This window comes from Nicotiana sylvestris, chromosome 5 (genome assembly GCF_000393655.2).
Source record: "Nicotiana sylvestris chromosome 5, ASM39365v2, whole genome shotgun sequence".
Taxonomy (NCBI): domain Eukaryota; kingdom Viridiplantae; phylum Streptophyta; class Magnoliopsida; order Solanales; family Solanaceae; genus Nicotiana; species Nicotiana sylvestris.
In genome coordinates this window covers 80,204,760-80,218,914 of record NC_091061.1, presented here as the reverse complement: position 1 = coordinate 80,218,914, position 14,155 = coordinate 80,204,760, and the positions used below count along the sequence as shown (strand labels likewise).

At 37.8% G+C, this 14,155-nt stretch overlaps 1 protein-coding gene across 3 annotated transcripts in view; it reads right to left on the bottom strand.

The window, feature by feature from the left end:
* LOC104236172 (DNA topoisomerase 3-alpha) overlaps positions 1 to 13,569 on the bottom strand; it is a 63,584-nt gene extending 50,015 nt beyond the window's left edge. For 2 of the 3 annotated variants that reach the window (XM_070174493.1, XM_070174494.1), the window contains exons 1-8: positions 13,172 to 13,569; positions 12,058 to 12,236; positions 11,884 to 11,956; positions 11,510 to 11,632; positions 11,299 to 11,420; positions 11,146 to 11,218; positions 10,936 to 11,052; positions 6,104 to 6,187 (exon numbers count right to left, since the gene is read on the bottom strand). In XM_070174493.1, the coding sequence (XP_070030594.1) occupies positions 6,104 to 6,187; positions 10,936 to 11,052; positions 11,146 to 11,218; positions 11,299 to 11,420; positions 11,510 to 11,632; positions 11,884 to 11,956; positions 12,058 to 12,236; positions 13,172 to 13,489 (1,089 nt within the window). In that variant the 5' untranslated portion in view covers positions 13,490 to 13,569. The remainder of the gene's footprint in view (positions 1 to 6,103; positions 6,188 to 10,935; positions 11,053 to 11,145; positions 11,219 to 11,298; positions 11,421 to 11,509; positions 11,633 to 11,883; positions 11,957 to 12,057; positions 12,237 to 13,171) is intronic. The other variant, XM_070174492.1, reaches the window with a different exon arrangement.
* Between the last annotated feature and the right edge of the window lie 586 nt (positions 13,570 to 14,155).

The following is a 14,155-nucleotide window of genomic DNA, read 5'->3' as shown; positions in this document are numbered from 1 at the left end:
TACGGATATATCAGCTCCCGACAAGGAGAAGATTGAAGGGGATGCATTGAGTGCAATCCAACTATCCCTTGCACCTAACGTGCTTTGTGAAGTGAGTACGGGTACCGAAGAGACGGCCAAACAGTTATGGGAAAAGCTAGAAGGGCTATACCAAGACCGATCAGTGACAACAAGGATGTTGTTACAACGGCGTCTTCACACATTTAAGATGGGGTCAGGTACTTCGTTACAAGATCATTTAGATGCGTTCAATAAACTTGTCATGGACTTACTGATTGCAGGAATTAAAAAGGAAGAGGAGACGCTTGCATGTGCTTTGCTATTTTCATTGACTTCAGGATATCGTGATATTGAGAATTCAATGATGTATAGCAAGAAGCCTATCAAGCTTGAGCAAGTGCGGCAGACACTTAACTCTAGTGATGTGCGGAGGCACATCGAAGGAGATAGAGATGACCAGGCAAGTGGGCTCTTTATGAGAGGCCGGACTAGCCAACAGGGAAAGAGCAAATCAAAGCACAGATCAAAGTCTCGTGTGAACAAGAAGAATACAGAGTGTTGGGGTTGTGGCAAGAAGGGGCACTTTGAACGAGACTGCCCAATGTCAAAGTCCAAGGAAAAGGCGAGTGCATCCACAGTTGAACAGGTACATGATTTTGATAATGATTATGTACTAACAACATCGTGTAATAATAATAGTAGTTATGGAAACAAATGGGTGTTAGACTCTGCTTGCACTCTGCATATGACGTTCCGAAAAGACTGGTTTAGCAGCTATGAGAAAAGTGGAGGAACCGTAGTAATGGGCAATAATGCAACTTGTGCAATAGTTGGCATTGGCTCAGTTCGGGTTCGCTGCCATGATGGAGTCGTGAGGACTATTACACAAGTCCGTCATGTTCCTGATCTGAAGAAGAATTTGATCTCCCTGAGTACTCTGGATGAACAAGGCTACAGGTACATGAGCGAAGCAGGAACTATAAAGGTGACTAAAGGTTCTTTAGTCATGCTGAAAGGCAAGCTAGAGAACGGCCTTTACACATTGGTCGGAAGCACCATTGTTGGCTCTGCAAATGCATCCACAATGCAGTTATCTAATGATGACAAGGCAAGACTATGGCACATGAGACTAGGTCATATGAGCGCACGTGGACTGGAGATGTTGAGCAATCGTAAACTTTTGGAAGGTGAGAAGATCAGCACGCTTGACTTCTGTGAGCACTGCGTTCTAGGGAAGCAGAAGAAGGTCAGCTTCAGCACTGGCAAACACAAGACAAGAGGAGTGCTAGACTACATCCATTCAGATTTATGGGGTCCTTCTAAACTTCCATCGAAGGGCGGAAAGAGGTATCTTCTCATTTTTATTGATGATTTCTCACGAAAGGTTTGGGTGTATTTTTTGAAGGCAAAAAGTGATGCTTTTGAAGCATTTAAAGAGTGGAAGATTTTGGTTGAAAATCAAATGGAGCGGAAAATCAAGTATCTTCGCACAGACAATGGCTTGGAGTTTTGCAATGAAGAGTTTAATGAATTCTGCAAGGTTCATGGGATCTCAAGACATAGGACTGTCAGGCATACCCCACAGCAGAATGGAGTTGCCGAGAGAATGAACAGAACTCTTCTTGAAAAGGCTCGTTGTATGCTCCTACAAGCCAAAATGTCCAAAGTATTTTGGGCTGAAGCAGTTCACACTGCTGCTCATATTGTCAATCGATCTCCAGCATCGGCAATTGACTTTAAGACTCCGAATGAGGTATGGTCAGGTGAACCCTCTAACTATTCATACTTACGAGTATTTGGGTGTCCAGCATATGTCAAAGATTCCTTATGCCAGTGCAGTTGGTAGCATTATGTATGCTATGGTATGCACACGTCCAGATATTGCTCAATCTGTAAGTGTGGTAAGTAGATACATGTCCAGCCCAGGAAAGAGGCATTGGGAAGCTGTCAAGTGGATATTGAGATATCTCAAAGGAGCTTCTGGTGTTGGTCTGACCTTTCGAAAAAGTGGTGGAGGTATTTCAATTCTCGGTTATGTAGATTCTGACTATGCAGGAGATCTTGACAGAAGAAGGTCCACAACTGGATACATCTTTACCCTCGTTGGCAGTGCCGTTAGTTGGAAGTCGACTCTGCAGTCGATTGTCGCTTTGTCTACGACAGAAGCAGAATACATGGCAGCAGCGGAGGCGGTAAAGGAAGCTATCTGGTTGAAAAGTTTAGTAGCGGAATTGAGTTTGGTTCAGCTGGAATCAACTCTTAGATGTGATAGTCAGAGTGCTATTCATCTAATGAAAAATCAGAGATTTCATGAGCGCACTAAACACATTGATGTCAGATTTCATTTTATTCGAGATGTTATTGATGAGGGAACTATCAAGGTCGTGAAGGTTATCACAGATGATAATGCTGCAGACATGTTGACCAAGATAGTCCCGCTCGCTAAGTTTGCACACTGCAAGGACTTGGCGGGGGTGTGCATCAACTGATGCAACTCCGAAGAGAACAGTTGCTAGGTGGAGGTGGTATGTTCAACAATGGTTTGATTCTTCTTGTTTCTTACAACGGGGTTGCCCAGTAAGCTTAGAAGTTTTGGCCAGAGTTGTTCACACGCTCGAAACGCAAACCAAGGTGGAGATTGAAAATGTTGGTTTATGTTTAGTTAACAATGGCATGCTGAAAATGTTGGTTTATGTTTAGTCAACAATGGCATGCCAATTGGAAGAGTTGGTGGAAAGAGTTGGTGTGGATGCTAGGAGGAAGCTTCCTCCTTTGATGTCACCCATGACATCAAGAGGAGGTAGTTTGATGTCACCAATGACCTCTATAAATAGATGCACTCCTTCATTTGTAGAAACCATCCCAAAAATAATACAATACATTGTAGTGAGTAGAGAGTTAAAAGAGAAATTCTCTTAAGTGTAATTGGGAAATCTCCCCTTCCTTTGTTAATAATAAGAAGGCAACTGTTCTCTGGTGGACGTAGGATTATTTTGATCCGAACCACGTTAAATCTTGTGTTCTTTCTTTTACGTTTCCGCTAACAGAAATGATTTTTGAAAAAAGATGTGTTGGAATGTATAGATATTTCCATTTTTGTGGATCATTTGGGATAAGTTTCAGTTCATCATTTAATAGTTTGGATGCCTAAGAGAAGAGGGGCATCTGATATGGAGCATGTACAAAATCATGGCAAAAATAGAATGAATAAGATATAGGATAGTAATGGATTAGAATCTTTTACTTAGAGTGCCTTTGTGAGTGGAAGACAAATCTTGGATGCAAGTTTTATTTCTAATGAGACAGGGTACTCGAGGCTCAGAAGCGGAGATCATCGCTTACGTGCTAAGCAGATATGGGAAAGCTTATGACCACGTAAAAAGGAAGCTCTTAAATAAATACTACTGCACAATGGGCTTTTGGGGACAAAAAGTTGATACATTATCACATATCCACCTTAAAGTTCTCCATAATGATTAAGGGGACTCCTATGGCTTTTCCAGTAATAATAGAGGCATTAGACAAGGAAACTCGTCGTCATCTCTGGCGATCGAGGGAATGAATGAAAAGATCCATATTCCACATCTTTTATTCCTAGATGATAAATTGATATTGTGCGAATTACAAATAAGACATTCAAAAATATTGATATGGTTTCAGGTTAATCCAGACAATGTATAGATATAATTAATTGAGATTATATTCCCATAGGAGAAGCACAGACCATACAAGAATTAACATCATCATATGGATATAAGGTGGCTAATCTCCTGAGAACTTATCTGATCCCACTTTCTATCATTCATCTACTCCTCCATCTCAAACTAGTTGAGATAGGCTATTTGAATCCTCTATACTCCATCCACTCTACTTGAGCCCATTTATCTGACCCTACCTTAGGGTGGTGACCGGTGATGCGAAAAATTTAAAGGAGATTGGAGAATAAAAAAAGCAATATTTTTCCAATAGGGGTGTAAAAACTCTTGTAGCTGAGGGCCTGTGCACCCCCGGACTGGGTAAAACCCACTGGGTGCAAACAATTTCTGAGGGCCATCGGACTGGGTAAAACCTGAATTAACCGTGGTGCACTTGCGGGAAACTCCTTTCCGAGGGCCTGTGCACCCCCGGGAATAGTCGGGGCTCGAAGAGACTCGGACACCCGGTGCAAATCAAAAAAAAAAACTCTTGTAGAAGCGACACTTTCAAGCCGGTAGTTCACAACTCATGTTATTGGTCACCATTTTGCTTCTCTTAGCTTGAGTAAGAAATTAATAAGGGACTTTTTGTGGTGTGAAGCAACAGTAGAGAGGAGATATTTGCCGGTAGAATGCGACAAGGTCATGGCCTCAATTAGAGCAAAAGGTTCGGGAGTCAGTAAAAACCCATATAAGTGTGGCACACGCACCGTCACATGGATTTTTTGTCAATGTGGCATTTTTTAGAATAATTTTTTTTTTAATCTTTTTAAGTCCAATTATTACGATCATTTTTTTGGAGCCAAATCTCTAGAAAAAACTTTAAAACGTTATTTTGTATAACAGCTTTATTATTTTGGCTAAAGATAATGATATCCTAGTAAAGTTGTTTAAACAAATGACACTGTTATAATAAACAATCATTCCATGTAAGAAGAAATAAAAAATATGCAGTTGGAACTCCATTATTCTGGCTAAAAAGGCAAAAAACAAAATTCCAACCAAATGTCTAACGAATTTGACCCAAAAAGGAATTAATACATAGTTAAACAAATAGTCGTTGCATGAGAAGAAGAAATACACAGTTTTTTTCACTCTTGAAAATACATCACTTGAACTCAATTACTTTTGTTAAAACATCTTTTTAATTGGCTAAAATAATGGAGTTTCAAAGATTTTGCTCGAAAAAAAAAAGAGAAATACAATTGAGATAAAATATCCAGTGTATAGTAAGATGAAACAAGGAGAAACAAAGTTGAAACAAATAAATTATTGTATTTGATTATGTGGCATAATAGTTGAAAAATATCCCATTTGGAATCTGTTTTTTTAATTTTTTCTCCCTCCCACGCACAAACAGATAGTGTATTCACGCTCTTTGCCACATCAGTGTCAAGGGAGTTGAGGCTATCAGATTGCCAAGTTTAGGGGGAAATTAGGCTACCCTAAAGTTTAGGTGTGTATTGAATTAAAATCAGTCACATTCAGGGGGAGTCCCACTATATTCTGCCTAACTAATATTGTAAAGAATAATCGGTATCTTGACTATCTTTCAAATAAATAATATCTTAACTTAAAATAATCAATACAAATTTTAACTATGAAATTAAGTTTTTTACCCGCTCGTATGAATATTATATGAAATATTTTATTTTTTGCACTTTTTAAATAACAAAAAGATATATATGAGTTTAGAAGGTATTTTTTCTTAATACATATTAATACTAATGAATGGAAAGTAAAGCTAGTAAAATACGAAATTGTTTTTAACAATTAAGAAAAATAAAGTAAGAAACATGCGAAGTTGCAAAATCGTATGGAAGCACACCATAAGCAATACGTTCGAAGGTTGAAAATGAGAATAAGAGAAATGGAAGAAAAATAGTGTAAAAATAACACTTAAATATTTGAAGGAAAAAAAAAAGAAAAAAAAAAGAGAATTAGAAAAGCTATATAAGGTTATATTACACGGGTAATTACCACCAATTCTTACTTACCCCTTGAGAATTGGAGATTGTAATTGCAACCCCTCCCCCTACACTTAGTTACATGCTGACCGTGTAATTATTTGGTCAAACAAACATCTTAAATTGTGTAATTGCACCCCATGGTGGCTTTTCAAAGAGGCTTATATACTTCGTAATATGCATTTACTGGTTTTACCTTAACACCCATACACATGCTCCTATCCTAATCCCCGAATCCTAAAATTTAGGTGATGACGAACTTCTAGATCCGTACTCATGTCAGGTGCCACACCCGATCCGAGCAACATAGATGGAACTCATGCTTTTTCATAACTTCTCTCTTCACATACTAATCATGATTTAACAAGTGGCATAGCTTGAATAACATTACCTACAACATGACTTACATTTAGCTTATAAGTGAAAAAAATAGTTACTCACACGCAAGTCAGTCTTCTCCGAGAAGCAATCAGTTTCTGTGCGAGGATAACTGATAAAACCATTTTGATATAGATCTTCTGCCACCTGCCAAAAAGGAACAGAGGAAGTTAATCTAATAATCCTGATCCAGAAGCATGTCGAGCAATTAAACATATTCATCAGTAAATATTAAAGGGCATACCACATCAATGAGGCAAATAATGTAAAATTCTGAACACTAGACCAATCAACTCACTGACCGATAGAAAAGACACCGGAAGAAGATACATAATACTCCTATCCTAGTTTATGTTATTCACTTTGCATCCTGGACTCCCAAAATTCGTCTCGCTGCTAGTATTAATTTTCTTGAGAACTTGTCAAGAACTCAGTACATTTAGCTATTCAAAATTTCAAATTTGAAGTCTGACAAAATATTTTTCCATATAAACAAATTTTCAACTATCATTTTGTTCTATTTAAACAAAAACATACAATTCAATTTAAACTGTAGAATTCGCAAGTTGAACAACATCACATTAAGATGGGGACAAAGACAAAGGAAGTAGGACATTCGAAAACCATGAAAATACTAATGCCTTACCAACACCAATCATTCTGAGACGCATGAAGTAACACACCAGAAAAAAACTAAGAGAGTCAAATTAGTCTAGAAAAGCGTACCCGTCCAACTCCCCCAAGCTTGGACAGATTGGGCTAGGAATACATTCATTGATGGGTCGATTTGGGCACACCAAACCCAAGATAACTCATACAGAAGCTTCAGAGCAGCCCAACTTGACCCATAAGTAAACTTCGACAACAAATACAACATGACATTTTATTTAATCGTTATGGATATTTCTGTCTTTATACTTTCACAATCTTTCTCTGTATAAAGAAAAAAAATGGTTTGATAACTAAATAAATTATTAACATAACAAACAAATAAGTGGAAAAAATGGCTTTGATCTGAGCAGGTTCAACTATGACCCATAGTTTAGTCAATCACCCATCTTGCTCCACATAAAATTGGGGTCATAAATCATTTATTGACTCACCCTATTTTGACCCACCCCCTCCGTAAACTCGCCCCTTTGACACCCAAAATTAATAAATGTGGATAGCATAGTTCAAATGCATTAGAAATTATGGATATTTAAAGAAAAATATCTAAATTCTGGATGAACATACAAGCTCAAATTGTAATGCTAGAGAAGTACAAATGGAGGCCATGTTGTCTACAACAATGGAGGTTTATTGGGCTTACGAAAGTGCCAATGGATTTGGAGAATTGAGCCACGAATTTAAAACGCTTACACTAATTAGCCTTAGTCCAATTGAGGCCCAAGAATCTCAAGAAATTGAAGAAATCCAATAATCCATTCAAGATTAGGATTTCTTAATTAGTAAGATTAGTTGGCATTCCATTCCTAGTAGAATTCTTTTTTTTTAGTTAGGATAGGTTTTTCTCAACCTTATTCTTATTCTTTTTTTTATATAATCGTGGTGTCCGATTCAACTTGCGTGCACCTCGACTAATTCCACGGATACCTGCCACCTCCCACCAGCAACAGGTACCAGGTAACTCTATCCATCAAGACTTGGATAGATGAGAGAAAATCACCTAGTATTTTTTGCCTCTGGGATTTGAACATGAGACCTTATGGTTCTCACCCACTTCATTGACCACCACTAGGTCACACCCTTGGGTGCTAGCTTTATTCTTATTCTAATTTAATTAGGATTAATTTTCCTAAACCTTATCAATTTTACTCATTGTAAAGCCAATTTAAAGAGCTCAATATGCTTAAAAAAGCATTGGTGATCAGTTTTTTTAGGCTCTTGCTTCAAAAACGTGATTTCTCTTTTGTTTATTTCTTCTTCCTTTATTCAACGTTTCTTGCAATCTTCCGGGATTGAAGAACGTGTGAGTAAGGTTCTTTTCATCTTAAATTCTTCTCACATGAGTTTGAAGAACGCATTCGCTAGTCTTGTGAAAAACTTTAGCAGGGTGCTTTTGTTTTCTCTCTTCTTTGTGCTTGAGAGGTGCAAAACCTTGCAAGAACATCAATGGTATCAAAGCACTAGTTCTAGGTCTGAATTCTTAAATTGTTATCTTGTTCATCATGTCGCCAGACAAGAAAATAACAAACTTGGGATCATTTTCAACTGATGAACAACTTCAAATTGAAAGATTAAGAGCTAAAACCCTTGAACGGGACAAAGAAAAAATTAAAGTCCAGCTAGATGGCTTAAAGAAATTAATGCAAAATTAGTTGAAGGTTTGGCGATTCAAAATCAGCCCCCAAATCCGCCACAATGCCTACAACCTCCACCACCACCAAGAAGTTGAATGATGCAAAGTTAAAGTATTCTACTTATGACAAGGAGTTCTATGCTATTGTTAGAGCTCTTTCTCATTGGAGTCGCTATCTTTTACCTCGAGAATTTATAATTTATTCTGATCATGAGGCCTTGAAGTATGTAAATAACCTCAAAAACTCAACATTAGGCATGCCAAGTGAGTAGAATTTTTGCAAGCCTTTCACTTTGTTATTAAACACAAGGTTGGGAAGGTCAATCAAGTAACAGATGCATTAAGTCAACCTTGTTTGTTTCTGCTATGCAATATACTATTTCGGGTTTTGAGCACATAAAGGAATTATATGCAACAGATCCGAGCTTTGGAGCTATCTGGAGTCAATGTTGGGAGGGTCCTCAGTGTATGTTTGTGCTTAGGGATGGCTATCTTTATTATGGTAAGCAGCTTTGTATTTCACAAAAGAGATTGTGTGAATTTATAATTCGTGGGTCCCATGAGGGAGGATTAGCTGGCCACTTTGGGCAAACAAAGACTCTACACCTAGTTCAAGAAAAATTCTATTGGCCTAAGATGGTTCGAGATGTCAATAAGCTGGTTGAAAGATGTGAAACTTGTATAAAGGCAAAAATGCACAGTCTTTAATCTCCTCTGTCAATTCCTACTCAACCTTGGGAAGACAATAGCATGGACTTTACGTTGGGCCTTCCAAGGACTCAAAGGGGTAAGGATTCCATCTTCGTTGTTGTTGATCGATTTTCAAAGATGGCTCACTTTATTCCTTGCGATAAGACTTCAAATGCAACAAACATTGTTGATCTCTTCTTTGATCATATTTGTGAAATTGCATGGAATTCTGAGAACTATTGTCTTAAATAGGGTTTCGATGTTCCTGGGTCATTTTTGGAGGACTTTATGGGCTAAACTTGGTACTAAGCTAACACCTAGCACTTCTCATCATCCCCAAACTGATGGGCAACCCGAAGTTGTCAACCGAAGTTTAGTTGTTTTACTGTGTGGGTTAATAAAGAAGAATCTCAAAGAGTGGGAATCGTTACTTCCTACCGCTGAGTTTGCTTTCAACAAGTCAACTAACCGCACTACGGGAAAGAGTCCATTCGATGTCGTATATGGTAAGAATCCTCTTAGACCACTTGATCTTTCCCCTCTTCTAGTTACTCATTCTTTTAGTGGAAATGTTGTCGATAAATTGAAGCAACTCAAGAAACTACATGAGAAAGTTCGGGCACATATCGAGAAGCAAAATGCTAAATACAAAGAAAAGGCTGATACGCATAGGAAACATGTGGCGTTCAAGGAAGGCGACCTGGTTTGGGTTCATTTAAGTAAGGAGAGTTTCCAAACCGCAAGTTTTCGAAATTACAAAAATGAGCTAATGGACCTTTTAAGGTGCATCAAAAGATTGGTGATAATGCTTATCGCTTGGAGCTTCTCAATGACTTTGAGATATCACCTATCTTCAATGTAGCAGATCTTGCTCCCTACTATTTCGATGACTCGAGGGCGAGTCCTTTTCAACCAGGGGAGAATGATGAACATACATTCTCAAATCGTGATGCTAGAGAAGCACAAGTAGAGGCCATGTTTTCTACAACAATGGAGGATTATTAGGCTCACGAAGGTGCCAATGGATTTGGAGAATTGGGTCACAAATTTAAAATGCTTACTCTAATTAGCCTTAGTCCAGTTGAGGCCCAAGAATTTCAAGAAATTGAAGAAGTCCAAGAGTTCATTCAAGATTAGGATTTCTTTTCCTTAAAGATTAGGATTTCTTAATTCTTATTTTAGTAGGATTAGTGGTATTCCATTCCTACAAGAATTTTTTTTCCTATTTTAGTTAGGATAGGTTTTTCTTAGCCTTATTCTTATTCTAGTTTAATTAGGATTAGTTTTCCTTAACCTTATCAATCTTACTCATTGTAACACCTATTTAAAGAGCTCAATATGCTGAAAATAAACATTGGTGATTGGTTTTTCTAAGCTCTTGCTTCAAAAACGTGATTTCTCTTTTGTTTATTTTTTCTTCCTTTATTCAACGCTTCTTGCAATCTTGCAGGATTGAAGAACGTGTGGGTAAGGTTCTTTTCATCTTACATTCTTCTCACGTGAGTTTGAAGAACACTTTCGCTAGTTTTGTAAAAAACTTTAGCCGGGTGCTTTTTAAGATCAAGAAAACAAATGCATAAAACTATTAGCAACATAAAATGATAGGACGATCCTTGACAGCAACAACGCCCATGACCTTGGGATATGAAGCTTCATCTGCAAAGCCTCAAATAAAGAACTTAGCGCTTGAAGCTGATTATAATCACCTAATATAACGGTTGTGTAAATTTTATACCTTAATTTACCTATATTAATTGCAGGCCTCAATTCTACAAAGAAACCAAAGAGGAAAATAAAAGAAAAGAAAAGGAAAACTAACAATATTTCCATAAAATTAAAGAAAAGAATATGTGCAAAACAGCAAAAGAGACATTTCCAGGAAAAACTTTTGAACAATGCCAACCTTCATTGTCTGCTCGGAACTCATACGGAAGTATCTGGATGCACGCTTTTCAAGCTCAATTGTACTTAATGGATGAGGGGGGTATTTGAGTTTCTCCTGCTGTTTAACTTTGGAAACCTTCCCAAATCAACATAATCAATTAAGCTTCGCAACCTCAATTTCTGGTCTATAAAAAGGTTTAGCTATGAGAATTGGCTTTCTAGAGCTCACTGTTGCAGTGGGTTCCTGGATGCACATCTCATAAATTGTTACTGCACATGTGTAATCAAACAGATGACCACGCCTGCCAAGTCAAAATTAGTATAGGTACTTTGACCTTCTATTTCAGAAATAATCTTATGACGGAACCAAGTGCAACATTACATCCAGTTAAACGTAGCACTGCCTTCATCGAAATTGTGAGTACAATTGATTGTCCAAAACTCTTCAGGCTCATGTGCTTGTATTTCCCAATAACGCTCCACAACAAAGCCAAGTGTAGGGAACTGCAGCAAATACAATGTACATTGCAAAATTTTACACCTCACACTGTAAAATAAAATCAACCTAGTGAAAATGTTATACTATCTGTTACCTGGCAGGGACCATAGCTTAAGACAAGATTTCTATCATCAGTTGCAAAATCAAGGACAAATGCATCTCTCAGAAGCATTGTCTGAAATCTTGTAAAAGAAGCTCCAATACGAAGATCTATCTCCTGCAAATTCAAATAGAAAAATACAGTATGAGAAACAAAGAACTATATTAGAGCATTCTGTCATACTTGACCAACCAGTAATAAAGATTCCAACTGTAAAATATAATGGTTAGCACTTAATTTATTATTTAAAAAGGTTATTGCAATTTTATTGCCACAGGAAGATGATGGTTAAGCTCTAGTTAGCTGTCTCAGACCTAAGAAAGCTTTTCACTGTCTTAAAATAGAATGACTTGTGGAACGGAACTCACTTGCCGAACATCTACAGCGTCAGAAAATAACTGATTTGGCTGAACAAGGGTCTGCACTGATTGGTGAATTTCCCTGGAGGTCTCAGAAGTATTTTTCAGAAAGTAAAATGACAATTCATGAGTAGCACGTAAAACCTTAATATGGAACACAAGATGTCAGGTAGCTGGCAGAACCTGTCAATTAAGGCAGAGAAACGAGCTCTCCACACATTAAGGTTATGATTCGCTTGTCTACATACTTCCAACACTTCAAATGCAATATTTTCTCCTTCTCTATCACAATCAAGCCACAATATAATCCACTGACATCCTCTGGCTTCTTCCTCCAGTGTCCTTTTGATATCCAATTTATCCTACAAATTACCAGAAAATATTATAGCCCATATTTTCATATTCTTTTACAAATGACGTCTCAATTTCAATCACAACAATGTTGCGATAAACCAAAGGAGAAAAATATAAATTACAACATAGCAAGAGGGAGGAAACAAATACAACAACATTTGACATGAATATAAAATATTGAAAAATTTTAAATTGGGGATACATAATTAGGAATGGCAGGCAGGGCGGGGGGCGGGTTCTGTCTGAACCCGCATAATTTCAACCCGCCGCGCCCCGCAAACTTTTTTAATAAAAATTCTCTTTTTTTGTGGTTTTTTGCCAATAACACAAATAAACTTCCACCCTAATCACATCAGGTGACTTGGAAATAACATAGATTCCGATCATTATGTGGGACTTACTTTCTGCTCACGTTCGTGTCAAATCTGAAAGCGTTTAAGGATGTTGCATATGCAAGGATTTACAAAGAATTACTAATGCTTCTTCTGTTAAATTCACCAAATTTGATATTCAAAGAAGAAGAAAAATTAGTTACGAAAACAGCACTTTAACGAACCTTCAACAGGACACAGCACTAGTTAGTTCAAAAAATTAAATCCCCAACCCGCGACCCGCCCCGCTTGATTTTTTTAATTTAAAATTTGAACCCGCCCTGCCCGCAACCGCAAACTCCCAAACCCGCACCGCCGCTAGCACTCAAACCCGCACCCGCACCACCCCATTGCCATCCCTATACATAATTTGCATCTAGAACTTCCCTTTGGGATGCGGGGGAAGGATATTTGGAAGGTTACCCCATTGTGTATATTTTGGATAGGCAGGACTAGAAGAATACTTGAAGGGCAAGAAGAGGAAGATTAGAAACACCAATTCTGCATCTAGAAGAAATACCAATTCTTTTCCAACAAAAACAAACTGTAGGGGAGGAGATGAAAGACGGTACCTGAGGTACATACTTGCGAACAGGGGCATCGTAGAGGTGGAGGGGGTCACAGGAGTGCCATTTGCGGAAACGATCGTCAAACTCAAGCTCCATGAGGTGGCCGGTGACAGAGGTAAAGAGCATCTGGCAAGGCTGGTTCCGAATGGTGTAGTTGAACTCGAAGATTTTGTTGTACCTGGAACGTCCGTCTCTCACTCTCATCCCACCTCCTTGATTCCTCGATAGTATCCCCGACACTGCCTTCGCCACCGATGGCTTTTCTGCCACGTTCAGCACCCTTATCACCCGCCCTCCGCCTCCGTTTCCACCGCTCGCCATTCCGCCGCTGCTTTATAGGATTTTCCCGGCTTAACTTAAAGCTGTGCAGCCAAACCTCTTTTTATTCGTTTTTTCGGAAGTGGCTAAAAATGCCCCAACCTATTCAATTTAGAGCCGTTTGGACATAACAAAAATGCCATAAAATTTTCAATTTTTACCTTTAACTATGAATTTCTAAATTTTTCAAAAATTTCTAAATTTTTCAAAAATTTGGAAAACTCCAAAAAGCTATTTTTCAAAAATTATGCTCAAATCATTCAAAAAATTTCAAAAACAACCCAAAATTATATTCATGTCCAAACACAACTGTAATGTTTAAATACCATTTTCACTTAAAAAAAACACATCCTTTTGGAATTTTACAATTCTTACGTCCAAACGCCCAATTAGTTAAACTTTTGAATACCACTACCATTATAAATATAACTTTTTCGTGACACTCAATTATTGCTCCTTTTTTTACTCAAATCTAAATTAAAATGCCCATCCACTAAAAACCCATTCGACCCACATATACCACCTCGACCCGAATTCTCCTAAAAAAAAGGCCCAAGTAATTTCTTTCCTCCATTTTGTGTGACCTTCTTTTCTTTCTTCGTCTAAGTATTATTTTCTTTAAAAATAAGCTTTTGGGTTTTCTTCTTGCTCTTTTTTCTTCAATTCCTC